At 37.5% G+C, this 13,471-nt stretch overlaps 1 protein-coding gene across 2 annotated transcripts; it reads left to right on the plus strand.

Moving 5' to 3' along the window:
- The first annotated feature begins 4,006 nt into the window (after window positions 1-4,006).
- atad1b (ATPase family AAA domain containing 1b) lies at window positions 4,007-13,055 on the plus strand. Of its 2 annotated transcripts, none has more exons than XM_088634818.1 (10): window positions 4,007-4,142; window positions 5,805-5,992; window positions 6,391-6,489; window positions 8,119-8,239; window positions 8,426-8,626; window positions 9,379-9,485; window positions 9,647-9,736; window positions 10,591-10,641; window positions 10,828-10,964; window positions 11,262-13,055. In XM_088634818.1, the coding sequence occupies exons 2-10, from the start codon at window positions 5,819-5,821 to the stop codon at window positions 11,380-11,382; spliced, it is 1,101 nt and encodes a 366-aa protein (XP_088490944.1). In that variant the 5' UTR covers window positions 4,007-4,142; window positions 5,805-5,818; the 3' UTR covers window positions 11,383-13,055. The 2 variants fall into 2 exon arrangements, with proteins under 2 accessions (XP_088490944.1, XP_088490943.1); XM_088634817.1 differs by having other exon boundaries at window positions 4,012-4,142; window positions 5,802-5,992.
- The last annotated feature ends 416 nt before the right edge of the window (window positions 13,056-13,471 follow it).

The following is a 13,471-nucleotide window of genomic DNA, read 5'->3' on the forward strand; positions in this document are numbered from 1 at the left end:
AGTCCAAGCCAGGCGTGTCACTTAGTAGCACACACAGTCATCTGTGACACTGTCTTCCAGCATATAATATATAAGTCCAAAAAATAAAATAGAGACATGAACCTAGACATCTACAGTCCGAGGTCCAAGAGATGTGCTTTAAAAGCACATATTCGTTATTTGGTTTTTTTTTTGTAGAACGTTCTAGTGAACGACATAGGGGTAAAGACTTATGCCATGGCGCCACCTTTCATGTTATACGGGAATGACACGTTGAAACAAGACCGGCTGCTTTTTCCTGTCCTGGAGTTTGACGGGGTCAAGAATCTCACTGGTTTGACGTGTTAAAGACTTTAAAGCGATGTGGGAACGTTATCTCCTGACGTTTTTAGCTAAACATGTCTAAAACGCTAGTCCCAGCACCTGTTTAGAGCACGAATAAAATATGTTAAGGTCCTTACTGTGGTTGAAGAGACTTTGGCTTAATTTTTAGATTTGTTTTCAATTGTTTCTTTTGGCATTGTATTGTTATTTTTTATAGCTAGAGAAAGAAAACATAAACAAACCAGTGAATGTCTTAGATCTGCATTCGCCTACAGTATTGTATTGAAAACAACATTACTCCATGTTCCTTGGTTACAATAACTTATAAATGCAAGTTTAAGGTTTGTGTTGCTTGGGGTTAGTGTTAGGGTGGGAATACTTTATATGTCAAATATATCAAATATAAGGGGTTACATCATGGGAATCATGCAGACAACAGCTAAACAAGCAAACATTAATCTCAGAAAAGTTTAATCCAATTGTTCAGTAATGTTTATTTATCACTTTTATAACAGTTGGACTTAAACAATCCTTTTTTGTTGAGAATTAGTTATTGCAAACAAACTGAAAGAATTTATAAAACAAATCAAAATGCAACCATTTTACAATTTATTTAAACTTAAACTGCTTGTGTATAAGCACGTTTAAAAGAAATGTAAATAACCTGATATTTTTATCTAGAGACTGATCATTATCAGTTGCTAAATTCTTTTAACCTATGGAAGTGCTTGCACTACTATATGGCAATAAATTGCTATATCATTTTTTTTTTGATGTGAGAAATTCATTTTTCATATTCCAACCTTGGCTTTTCTGGAACAAAAACTGTGTCTAACAAGCTGATAACTCATTTTTGCTCTCATAGTGAGATGGGAGTATTTGTAGGCTAACACAAATCCATGTGACGTTATAACTTTTAAATAAAAAACAATGATTCTCAAAAACTGCCATTCAAGAATGTAACTCACAGCATTTAAATTGATTTCCAGTACCACCTAAAAGACCTTTATTAAATTTAGCTGAGATCTGAAAAAAAAATGGTACTGTATATGAATGGAATACCAATTCACTAATACACAGGAAACACCCTGACCTTGTGAAAGCCGTGCAGGTAGGCAAAAAAGTTGGAAAACCCTGCTGATAGAAGAGCTTTCTGAATTATCAAGGACGGTTTCCCATGCTTTAGAGTGCAGGCAAACATGACCTTGATAGCCACTATTGAAGGTTATTAGCTATGGTACAAGAAAAGTTCTAATTGAAGGTCATATTTGACACTTCTGTATTAAGCAGCAGAAATTCTTTTAATGTTATCTAATAAGATCAAAACCATCAGAACTTTTATCTGTATTAAATGCAGGTCAATCTCAGTGCATTTTGTGAACAGCTGCTGTTAAGTATTTTCTGTGCTCTCTCAGCTCTTAGAAGAAACTATATTCAAACCCTAAAAGAGAAACAAAATGATCTATGATTTAGATGCAAAGCTTTTCAGACTATATTTTTAGATTGGCTCTTCATCTTATTTAGGAAAAGCTGAATATAAGCCATATCAGTAGTTTGAAAAATAACCAGACTGAGAGATACAGTAGTTGTTGAGTCCCAGTGGAACAAATGGGGCAATTTTATCATTAATCATTACCCACCCCTAATAGGGAATTGCGTGGTTTGGAATTGGCATGGTCAAAATGGGAAGATTTACTGTTTTGACTAAATTTATTGGATTTCTTTAAATCTCTGATTAGCAAAGAAAAGGAAACTCATGTTAGCATTTGCATTTTTCTTTCAACTTTATTTGTAAAAAAATCTAATACAGATTATACAGTGGCTGTTTTCCTCTGTAATTATCATTTCAGTGCCTAGTTAATACTCAAAGAACAATTAGTGTATTTAAATGGGATTACCTGGAACACCATGGCTCAGATGAACTGATCCTCAGGAAAGCTTATTTGAAATATTTTTATACTATAAGGCCTTCCTATCATTCCTATCAGTTGCTTTGGGGACTGAGAAGGCATTGCATTTAGTGAATTATGTCTCTGACATGAAATCTCTTTATTGTTACTTTATTGATTTGAACTTTGTAAAACCTTTAAAACCTGGCTTTAAAAGTGGTTTACATGCATCATATTATATTAAACTATTTCTATTTATGAATACTTGTCAGTTATCTTAAAATATTAACAGTTTGCATGAAATTGTCTGGACTTTTCTTCTGTGTAGTAAACAGTTAAAGGAAATGCCATTGAGAAGTTCCCTCATCATACATGGACCTGTACGTGGTAAGGGTTGTGGCAACCTTTAGCAGAAGCTGGGAGCAGAGAGATCACAAGGCAGGACCATACCCTGACCAGCCCACTGCAGGGCACAAACAAGAATGACTTAGAGTTAACCACTATCAGCATGTTTTGGGGGAAATGGCAGTAGAACAGTCGCTCTTGCAGAAGGCAGAACTTGCAAACTCCACACAGAAGGCGGAATCAAACCCAGAACCGCAACAGCTGTGAAGAAGAAAAAGTTCACCAACCATGTCGCAGTGCTGCCCAAGCTCAGAACACACAGGTTATTTTTTTGTTGGTGAGCAATTATGCCATATTGTGACTTTTCTGCTTAAATACATTGACTGGTTTCCATGTGATTAGCAGGTTCAGAAAAGATATGTCAACACTACAGCAGGAACATAAAAAAAGATGAACATAAAAAGAAGAACATAAAAAATTATATTGTATATGTACAACATCTAACTCACTTATGCAAATGTTCAGATAATCATACTTTGATTTTCTTTCTTCAAGAATGCGTGGTGTACAATAAAAAATTAAATCATCTGATAGATCAAAACTGAATTGTTATATGTAGTATATACACTATATTGCTATATATTATATAGTATAAAGTAAAATAGTACAGATTTTATATTTATATTAAAAAATGTAAATAACTGTATCATATTGTTGTATCATGTACTGTATGTGTATGAATGCACATATACTGTATATGAAGGAACAAGTAAAGGTTTATTCCGTGCTGAAAAAAAAGAGACACCGTTTTGGCTGTGGAGCCTTTTTCAGGTGTCTGTATATTAATGTACTGTATGTGCATAATATGTATGAATATATCTACTGTACATGAATGCTATGCTCTAATTATAGATTTTCCTGATTTTTAAAACCTGTGACCAGTAGAGTTTGAAGAGCTCAGACTTTATTTCGGCACACTCCACGCATATACGCCTGTACTGACAGTCAGTGGCTAAACATGGGCAACACATTTTTTAAGTTAGTGCAATTCTAAATTTAAATATCGTCAAGATTAAAACGTCACCTTTTTCTTATGTTCTTTACAAAATGTAAGTGAATTGAGGAGAGGTGGGTTTCGTATTTGAACTTCAGATCTACAGGTGACGTAAATAATTATAGTATAATTTATACTTTAAACAGTCTGATTTAAGCGTTTCAGCTCTCTCAAACGGACACGTTGTGATATTACTACCCCCTTGCGGATTAATCTGCTATCGTGGGAGTCTTCGGTTTGAACTCTCGTTCCATCACAGGGTAGAAAGAACCGCAGCTGTATTTCTAAATCAACGAGTGTTGTTTAAACTATAAGACGAAAATGACAGATCCACGATCCAAGATCCAGCCAAAGATGTGAGATGTTTAAGTTAACTCGTGCCTGAAATCGACTAACAGCGTAAGGTACTGATACATAGAGGAACGTTTTAAAACAGTTCATGGGTTCCGTCAGAGCAGTAACTGCTGTGACACCATTCTCATGGAGTGTGTCTTTTATTTTCACTTCCTGGATCTGGAAGAGTGGATGAGGTGATATAGAGTAACGTGGAGGTGAGTATGTTATTTAACAATACTACAATTTCCTTGCCATTAAATTAGTTAAAATTACAATTGCATATTTTCTTTTACAAGTTGCACTGAAGTCATTAAGTAATTCACTCTTTTCGTGCTTCTTCTGGATGAAAAAGACGAGAAGGTCGTGTCTCAAAGTAAAAGGTTGAAGCCAGGCCGTGGTAGTGATAAATTAAAGTGTAAGGTTTTCATCTTAGAAAAAAAGTGTTTTATAATAAGTGAAATTTTGTTAACGCAATCAGAATACCCATTTTAACAGTAATGGCTCCGATTAGTTTTTTGTAGATTGCCTTATTTATTATTTTTATGCAATTTGGGAAGAAAAGCATAGATCATTTTTACATTCTGTCAGTTCCAGAATCCGAATATATAGTATTTCTTCTAGATGGGCACCATTTGGAAATTGTATGATCTTTTTTTATTGAAAATAAAAATAGAATTGTAGGTTTGTGCAGCCGGCGGCCTAGTTCCTTTGGTGTATTTGAAGTGCTTTAGCCTTAGCAGCTCAAGTCGTCCAAGATCTTTAAAGTGCACTTTTTATTTGTTAAAAAGCTGTCGTGCCAAATGACACCCTTCGCCGTGTTTCCCACCACAGTATTCCAGAGAATACCTCTGTATTATTACAGTCCAATCAGTACATATTAACTGAACAAAGCCTTCTTTCCTTGTGCTGTCAAGACCGGAGACAGACCTTCAACAGAAGTCGAAAAAGCGCAGGAAGAGTAATCATTCTGATAAGCAGTATAGCGATTCTGTCTTTTTTAAATTAATGATTTATCTTGTGACAAGTGTTAAGTGTAATTTACTTGACTGGCTCTGTAAAATGCAAAGGTGTTTAGAGTTTGTTGGCTCAGATGTGTGCAGGCCCAGACGAGCCTTATGTAAGCAGGAAAGCTAGTCTCTTGAAAAGAGAGGGTTAAGTACGAGAGCTGCTCCAGCCCTCAGAAGGTGAGAGCACAAGGAGCCACATGTCCAATTCTTAGTATATCTGTCTGCAATATTTTTATTTAAAACATAAGACAGGATACAAAGGAGAGGAGGCCATTCAGCCCATCTTGCCCTTTTGGTAGTTAGTAGTTAATTGAGCCAAGTATCTCATTTAGCTTTTTTTTTTGACTGAAGCTTAAGTATCAACTACAGCCACATGGTTTGGTAGCTTGTTTTATACTCATGCATTCTTTTGGGTAATTTCATTTTCTTCTTTGGATAAAGAAGTGGATAAAGATGGCCTTTTTTGCACATTTAAATACACTTCTGTGTCATTATCACTTGTGTCCTCTGGTTTGTGTTAGTTCATTTTGAAGAAGGCTGCTGGGCTGACTTTCTCAATAAAAGCCTTTGAGGCTTTTGAGTAATTTGCTTCATGCAAGCATAGTAGAGAGTAAAATACAGAAATAGTTACTTGGTAAAATCAGTTCAGGTTTTAAAAACGGCAAATTTAGCCTTGAAGGAAATATTGTATCATTTTTCTCATGCAAGTGAAATTGTTTAAAAGAAGACATCTAATCGCTACAGGTCAGACAGTATTGTGCTGTTTTTGTTTGATCAGTGTTGCCCTGTTTTGTGGGTCAGAATCAGTGACTTAATTTGGAATTTGGTTTGAGACAGATATAACATTTTATTTTTCTGTTCTCTCAGCAGGTCTGCAGAAGACAATGGTGTTGAAAGAGATTCCAGCTGAGAATTTAACCCGGCCTCTGGGCCGCAATGAAGTAATCGGCTTGCTTTTCCGTCTGACAATATTTGGTACGGTGACCTACTTTACCATCAAATGGATGGTAGATGCAATTGATCCTACAAGGAAGCAGAAGGTTGAAGCACAGAAGCAGGTATGATGATAAAGTACAAGAATGAGTGACAGAGCAGAGCAGTACACTAGCTGGTTTTTATTTTAATTTGAGCATATTCTGCTCCAAGAGTAGCTACATATCCAGTAGAATTAATACTTCCAAAAACTGTAAGTAACATAATTATTTGTGCAGGCAGAATTCCTACTCAGTCCAAGCTTAAGAACCCTGGTCGTTCCTCATGTGCTGGGCATTGCTGGTTTAATAGAACTGTTGGGTAAGGCTTTTTCTGTCACTAGAACGAAACTACAGAAGGGAGTGGCAGAAAGAATGGTAAATCACTATAGCTGTCTTATCCACCTTGTGTAATCTTTAAAACCAATTTCCCTAACAAACCAAAACTCCTGATTCTATTGTTGGCCTGTCTTTTGCTCTTGCAGGCAGAAAAGCTCATGAAACAGATTGGTGTGAAGAATGTGAAACTTTCAGAATACGAAATGAGCATTGCTGCTCATTTGGTTGACCCATTGAGTATGCAGGTGAGTGACTGTATGAATTGAGCAAGATGTTATCTGGGAAAACTCCCTTTAAGCTTCAAACGTTTCAGTCTCAACAGGTAGCTCCTCTCCAACAGCTATATCACCTTACAGCTCCCAACTGGCAGCCCACCGAAGCTAAGCAGCTGTGAGCTTGGTCAGTACCTGGATGGTAGTGTTGCTGCTGGAATAGGTGTTAGTGGGGCCAGTAGAGGGCGCTCACCATCAGGTCTGTGTGAGTCCTGATGCCACAGTATAGTGTACAGGGACAATATGCTGTAAAAAGGGCACCATCCTTCGGATGAGACATAAAACCGATGTCCTGATTCTCTGTGATCATTAAAAAACTTAGGGTGTTTCTTGAGACGAGAGGGGTGTTACCAGTCATGGCCTCCTAATAATCCCCATCTATGAATTATTTTTTTTGCTAAGTAAAACTGTCTCAGAACCCAATGACATTGATTGCTTTCCCCTTTATTTTATATAATGTGATCTTTGTAGAAGTGTAAGAGGGACGAGATGTCTGTTTTGTGAAGATTTGCAGATCAATATATAACTGTAGAAATCTCTGCAAGAGTCAGATCTGCTTGGGAGAATTCATGAGTGGAATGAGCCCTATAGAATATATTCAGGCACATTTCTGATATAACAAATTTTCCTAAGGAGTTTGGCATCATTGTACTTGTTTTTTTTTAACATTTTGCCACTCTCGTGGCTGGCATGTTTATGTACTTAAACACACATTCAGCACAGCAGAAGATTTATGTAGTGAGATTTGTTCATTGTTGCCTCTTTGTGGATGATTTTGGTATTGCTCTGTTACTCAAGATGGCTGCTGGACAGAGTTGGCAGTGGGCAGTGCTGTAAAGCAGGAGTTTTCTACCTTATTCAAAGGAAGGGGCCACCTTAGTGTTTCGAGTTAATCTATGTACCTCTTGCTATGGGTTTTTGCACAACAATGTTTATAGAACCATTTTCTGTGTACATATATAAGTACAAGTAGGAAATAAAGCATGTAGCTTATACAAATGTATTTATTCTTTCAAACTGAGTTAGAAATGATGACTGCAATGTGCCATTTTTCCCTGTAATAATCCCTACGCACATTATTATAAGTTAAGGTCTTTAAAGTTGATTATATACAACTGTCAATATGCAGTGCAGTAGGTTAACACATTATTGTGTGCAAAAGGGTTTGTTTGAATTGGAACGAGTAAAGGTTTATTCCCTGCTGAAAAGGTGCGAAGGTGAAGGCTCCAGAGCTGAAATGTTGTCTCTTTTCTTTTCAGCATGAAATAAACCTTTACTTCTTCCATTGCATCCTACGAGTGCTGACGCAGCTACCTACTTGAAGTTCTATGTTTGAAGTGTTTGTGGCCACATGCTCTGCAGTACTTTGCAAAGAAACAACTGTAAAAGTGGGAAGTAGTGAGGAGCACAGATCCCCCTTCAGAAGATCACTGTTTTTACCATTTCTTTACCTTGGAAAGGAAAAAACATTATTGTCATATCAGGTTTAATCAGATGCAATGGCAGGGTTTTATTACTGTAAGTAATAATATCCCTCTTATCTCATCAGGTATTTAAACAGAAGTGTTGTTGTTCATCACTTAAATAATCATCTGTTTTCAGATCACTTGGAATGACATAGCTGGCTTGGATGATGTCATCACTGAACTGAAAGATACAGTTATACTTCCCATCCAGAAGAGGCACTTATTTGAGGGATCAAGGTTACTGCAGCCCCCAAAAGGTGGGAAGAGGATAGTTAGAAGATCTTACGTGTTCCATCTTTTGTTGTGTGATGCGTGTTTACGGTAGCATATTGTTTGTTGGTTGTGAGTCATTTTTGTTTGGCACATAAGACTGCAAAGTCTCTTCTTTTACAGTGTGAGTTTGTCTTGCCTTCATTTCTCTCCCTCCTCGGGTTGTTCTCCAGGTGTGCTGCTGTATGGCCCTCCAGGCTGTGGCAAGACACTGATTGCTAAAGCCACAGCCAAGGAGGCAGGCTTTCGCTTCATAAATCTGCAGCCCTCCACTCTCACTGACAAGTGGTATGGAGAGTCCCAGAAACTTGCCGCTGCTGTTTTCTCCCTGGCAGTCAAGCTCCAGCCTTCCATCATCTTTATTGATGAGATTGGTAAGCGGTACTTGTTCTTGTCGTGTTTCTTTAATTAAGAAATTAGAAGTTAAGGTTTGGCAGTCACAATTTACTGTGATCTTGTACGCATTCTTATTTTCTTTGAGGCAAAAAATAACTTTGCCCCTTACGCTGCCAAAGGCTGTTCAGTAGATGGCGTGTTGTATTCTGTTTAAACCTGAACAAGAGGTTTAATTGAATATACTGAACACTCTAAACACCATGAACTGGTGTATTTAATATGTACAAGGTGACCTCGCTTCACAAGACACTTTAGGTTACAGGTCTCATGTGAAGCACTCAAGGAAGTAGTTGATTTTGTTCTGGTTGCCAGGTTCATGATGTCTGACGTCAGTGGATGAAGCTGGACACAATCTTTAAAACAAAATCCTAGTAGCCTTTTTGTTTTAGATTTCCTTTCTTTGTTTTTGTGTATTATATTACATCGTCTTGTTGGTTAACGCTGGACTGATTCCATGACTGTAAGTGTGATAACTACAGCAGTCACTGGTTTTCAAAGTTTTTTTTTGTATCAAAAGGAAGCTGTTTTGCTTTGGTCTGATAAAACATCAGATAATTACTGTTTAAATTCATTTCCAGTTAAGCTCTGCAGGCAAATTGAACCCCACTTCACTTCAGCTTCATAACACGGCACACTTTATTGATTTAGCAGGTCTGCGTCCGTTAGATAACATGGCGCAGGACAATGAGCATCTGCTTTTGAAATACTGCATCTTTGACCTCTCTCCCAGATTCCTTCCTGAGGAGCCGTTCCAGTTCGGATCATGAGGCCACAGCCATGATGAAAGCGCAGTTCATGAGTCTCTGGGATGGGCTAGACACGGATTTCCACTGCCAGGTGGATTCTTTGGACAGTTTGTAAACGAAATCCTTTCATGTGCTGCTATGATTGGCAGATTCTCATTAACATAGATTCTCTACTCCTCCAGCACTGGAGTGAATTCTGTTGCCACAGATGATGACACAGTTTAGAAATATTTATTTTGTTCTACTTTATAGGTCATGGTAATGGGAGCCACCAATCGGCCTCAGGATCTGGATTCTGCTATACTGAGGAGGATGCCAACCAGATTTCACATCAATCAGCCAGTGAGTGGAGTGGGGATGCAAGTTTAGGGCTTTCTTCCCTGTAGATCACGGTTTACTGCAGGGCTGTAGGTAGTAGTTTGGTTCAGTGCATTGGGTTTTGTTCCAGACATGTTCTCAGTTACAGTGCTCCAGATTTATTCCAACCCCTGATGGAGGAAAAATAAACCCCAAGTAACATAAGGGTTTACAGATTGGAGACTTTCTTTCTTTTTCATATTAATGACAAATGTGACTTTGCTTTGTGTAGTGTTATAATGATTACAGCATGACATTACTAGACACATTATCCAATTATACCCATTCTGCTGCATGATGTTGTTGTTCCTAGTACACCAGGGGAATTCATTATTCTGGTGGGGCATTAATTAGTTAGTTGCGTAATTATCATACTTCTAACCAGACATAGTGGTGGTTTAAAGGTAACCACTTTTAATAAACCAAAAGTCTTGTGTAATGATCTGTAGAAGACCTTAGGAACAATCTTGTGTGGATAATTCAGAAAGTTCTTTATTAGTTAATTAGCTATTCCAAATAGCAGACTTTATTGAATGTCCTCCTGGAACAGTGTTTGAAACCCTTGGTTTAGTGGCTATCAGTCTTTCTTATTAAAGGAAATAAAGAGTTATTGGCATATTTAAATGTTCAGCAGATGTACATACTTAAATATTGGTTTATCGTTCCTGACTGGTAAAAATTTTAAAACATTTTGCCTTTGTTTAGGGATACAGTTCTTAGACTAAGTGAGTAGACTTCAACAGGTTCTCAGAGCTCTCACAATCTTTTGACAAATTTGCTAAATTGTAAGAGGACCAAGTGTACTACAACCATTTCAAGCTCTCTAATGTTCTTTTCAGAACTTCCGACAAAGGGAGGAAATCCTGAAACTCATTTTGGAAAATGAAAACGTAAGTGCTTGTTCTTTATATCAAAACTGCTTCAGAGCTGTTGCTTAGAGGCAGGAAGCTCCCAGTTTTCTGTTGGTTTTGGTTTAACTTGATGTCCGAGCAATATATATATCACAGGGGAGGGGACTCTTTTATCTGTGAGTCAGGCCACTGTGTGTTTTTAAAGAAGGCTTGGTTCTCTTGTAGGTGGATGCTGTTGTTGACCTGCGGGAAGTTGCGAAGGACACTGATGGGTTCTCGGGAAGTGACCTTCGAGAGATGTGCAGGGATGCGGCCCTGTTGTGTGTGAGAGACTTTGTTCACAGCAGCACTGTTAATGACAGGTACGGTGCTATACCCTGCTATGGTTTCAGGCCCCAGCGGATAGGGCAGCAGTGAAAGAAAAGCATAAAACTCCCCATCTTTGTTTTTCATTTCACTAAGGGTGAAATTCTTTAACTGGTAATATCTTTAAAATCTGCTTGAGCTAAACATTGGCATTTGTTGTTTAGCCACCCTGTCATTTTGTTTAGCTTTATGAAAGGTTTCTTGTGCATATATAAATGTCATCCATTTACCGTAACATGAACTTAAATTAAAGTCCAGTTAACATGCCGGGTTCTTTTGGGCTCTTTTTGTAGTCAAGAAGAGGAGTTTATCCGACCTATCCACCAGCAAGACCTCCAAAAGGCAATAGAAAAGATGAAGAAGTCCAAAAGTGCGGGAGTACAGAGCGTTCTGATGCATGCTGCCTTAGACTGAGGATCAACAGTGATGAGACTGGCCTGTGCCTGTGCCTGTGTAGGCACTGTACTCCACAGCAGCACATCCTGGGAAAGGAGTGCAGTGGGACTGGGTGAGGGAAAGGACTACCATTGCTCATTTATTTTCAGTTTTCTAAAAGAAAAGAACTGGGACAACATTATCTGAGCGTGAGCTAAATTTGCAGACTGAAGCCAAGGTAAACTAGTTTCTTGTTTCTTTGACAAGTCACAGTCCTCCTGAAATATCTTACACCAGCATACCATAGAGGCAATGAACTTTTCCGCATTCTGTTCATTAAAAAAGTTATATGTAATGGGAATCTTTCTTCAGTTCCTTTTAAAAGATTTTTGTCTATAGATAAATATGCCATATATAGTACAACACGGTTTATAGGTAAAGGATTTGAAAATTGGAAATCTGTGTTATTTGCATGTCTAACAAAATAATCATTGTCTAAAGACCAAAGGAATATACCAAGTGTGTTTTCTTCATGTTTCTTTGTTTTGGACATGAAGGTATGGTGGATGTTTTTATTATAACCATCTTTCTAGTCGTTTGAAGGAAGCAAAGAATACAGGAGAAAGTCCAAGAGCCCACTGCTAAACACACTGAAGGTTTAACATTACTTTCCTGAATGTTCAAAACAGATATTTTATACTGCTTTGGTACAGGTGGTTTGGTTTCACGCAGCTGTGGTGACTGAAAGATGCAAAATTAAACCGTGTGTAACAGAAAGAGACTTTATGGTGTGCAGACAGACATGATTCAGATGCTGCTGAGTTTATGGCTCATTAGAGCATGGCCTTCTGGTCTTTTATCAATGCGAATACATTCTATTATATGTTTAGTGAAATGAAATATTTTGCAAACTGCACTCTAATATATTTTTATTTTAATGAGTAGAATGTTTTTTTTACAAAACAGGTGAATTTTAATTTTAAACATTGTAAAGTTTTTTTTATTCTAGTATTAGTGACTAAATTGTTTTTAGTCTTTAGTTCATCTGTCGGTGCTTATTTGGCAACGACGTGAAGTTAGTTGCATACAGTTGAGTGCTGCAGTAGGGTTGTTCCCATGTTTAAAACATGGTTTCAATACACTCATTGCATTTTATGTTTGTGCAAGATTAGCTCTAGTTAACCTGACAAAAACATAAAGCACTGTTTCTACATAGAATGCACTGAAATTTGTCAGGTCTAAAACTCAGATTGAAGAGCCGATGTTAATATAAGTATTCACCAAAATCTGATGTTGATATAGGTATTCACCATTCAAACAGATGTTGAAGAATATGATTCCAAATATTTCAGTGGCCGTTCTTCGGCAAAATTAAGGTGAATATTATTTAGTCTGCACAGCTTTGCTGCTGATCTAATAAAAGTTAAACCGTGCCCTTTCTTTTTGATCAGAACTAATAGAGGCATCAAAGAAAAAAGTTCTCCCATAGGTGTGTCTATATGAATAATATTTTCAGATGCCATATAAGACTGTATTTCCTAAGTCATTCTATATCCAGGCCATATTTTTCCCCAAAATTAATCAGGTAAGACCAAAGTAATTTACCGTATCACAACAGAATTGTGATTCCCCGATTCTAACATTCATTATGTGTACAGAGCTCTGATGTAATAAAAACTATTTTTCACGAAGAAGAAACAAGAGTGACACATGTATTAGATGTATTAGAAACATCTTACCAGGCTTGCAGAGTATGTGTTAGTAAAAGGCTGATATACCACGGTTGTGCAAGTGTTGTAAGAATAATGGTCTATTACACTCTCTGTGGGTGCTTCTATTAATATGGATCACCTAGTATCGCATAGTGTAGATGGAAGACTGTTGACTTAGACCAGTTTAAAAATCCTTCTTTGAGAATCTTGATATCTTTGTGGAAGTTACGTCACAGATCCTCTTTTATAGCCATCCAGTAGCACAGACCATAGCCCCTGAAAAAGTTGCAAAGACCTGGCAAAGTCCTTTCCATTTCCTGCACTGTCCCTAAACATGATCCATGTTTATCACACATAGGTTATTGAGCAATCTCTGGAATCTTGCTTGCGTACATCAACCAGAGGGTTGTGCCCCA

This window comes from Lepisosteus platostomus, chromosome 6, assembly GCF_059453375.1.
Source record: "Lepisosteus platostomus isolate fLepPlt1 chromosome 6, fLepPlt1.hap1, whole genome shotgun sequence".
In the NCBI taxonomy this organism is placed as follows: domain Eukaryota; kingdom Metazoa; phylum Chordata; class Actinopteri; order Semionotiformes; family Lepisosteidae; genus Lepisosteus; species Lepisosteus platostomus.

What these genes read in the sequence shown, in the direction of transcription:
- atad1b (XM_088634818.1), top strand. Translation starts at nt 5,819, where the DNA reads ATGGTGTTGAAAGAGATTCCAGCTGAGAATTTAACCCGGCCTCTGGGC. An exon ending in ACACGGATTTCCACTGCCAG is followed by an intron (nt 9,486 to 9,646) that starts GTGGATTCTTTG and finishes TCTACTTTATAG; the next exon opens with GTCATGGTAATGGGAGCCAC. An exon ending in TCATTTTGGAAAATGAAAAC is followed by an intron (nt 10,642 to 10,827) that starts GTAAGTGCTTGT and finishes GTTCTCTTGTAG; the next exon opens with GTGGATGCTGTTGTTGACCT.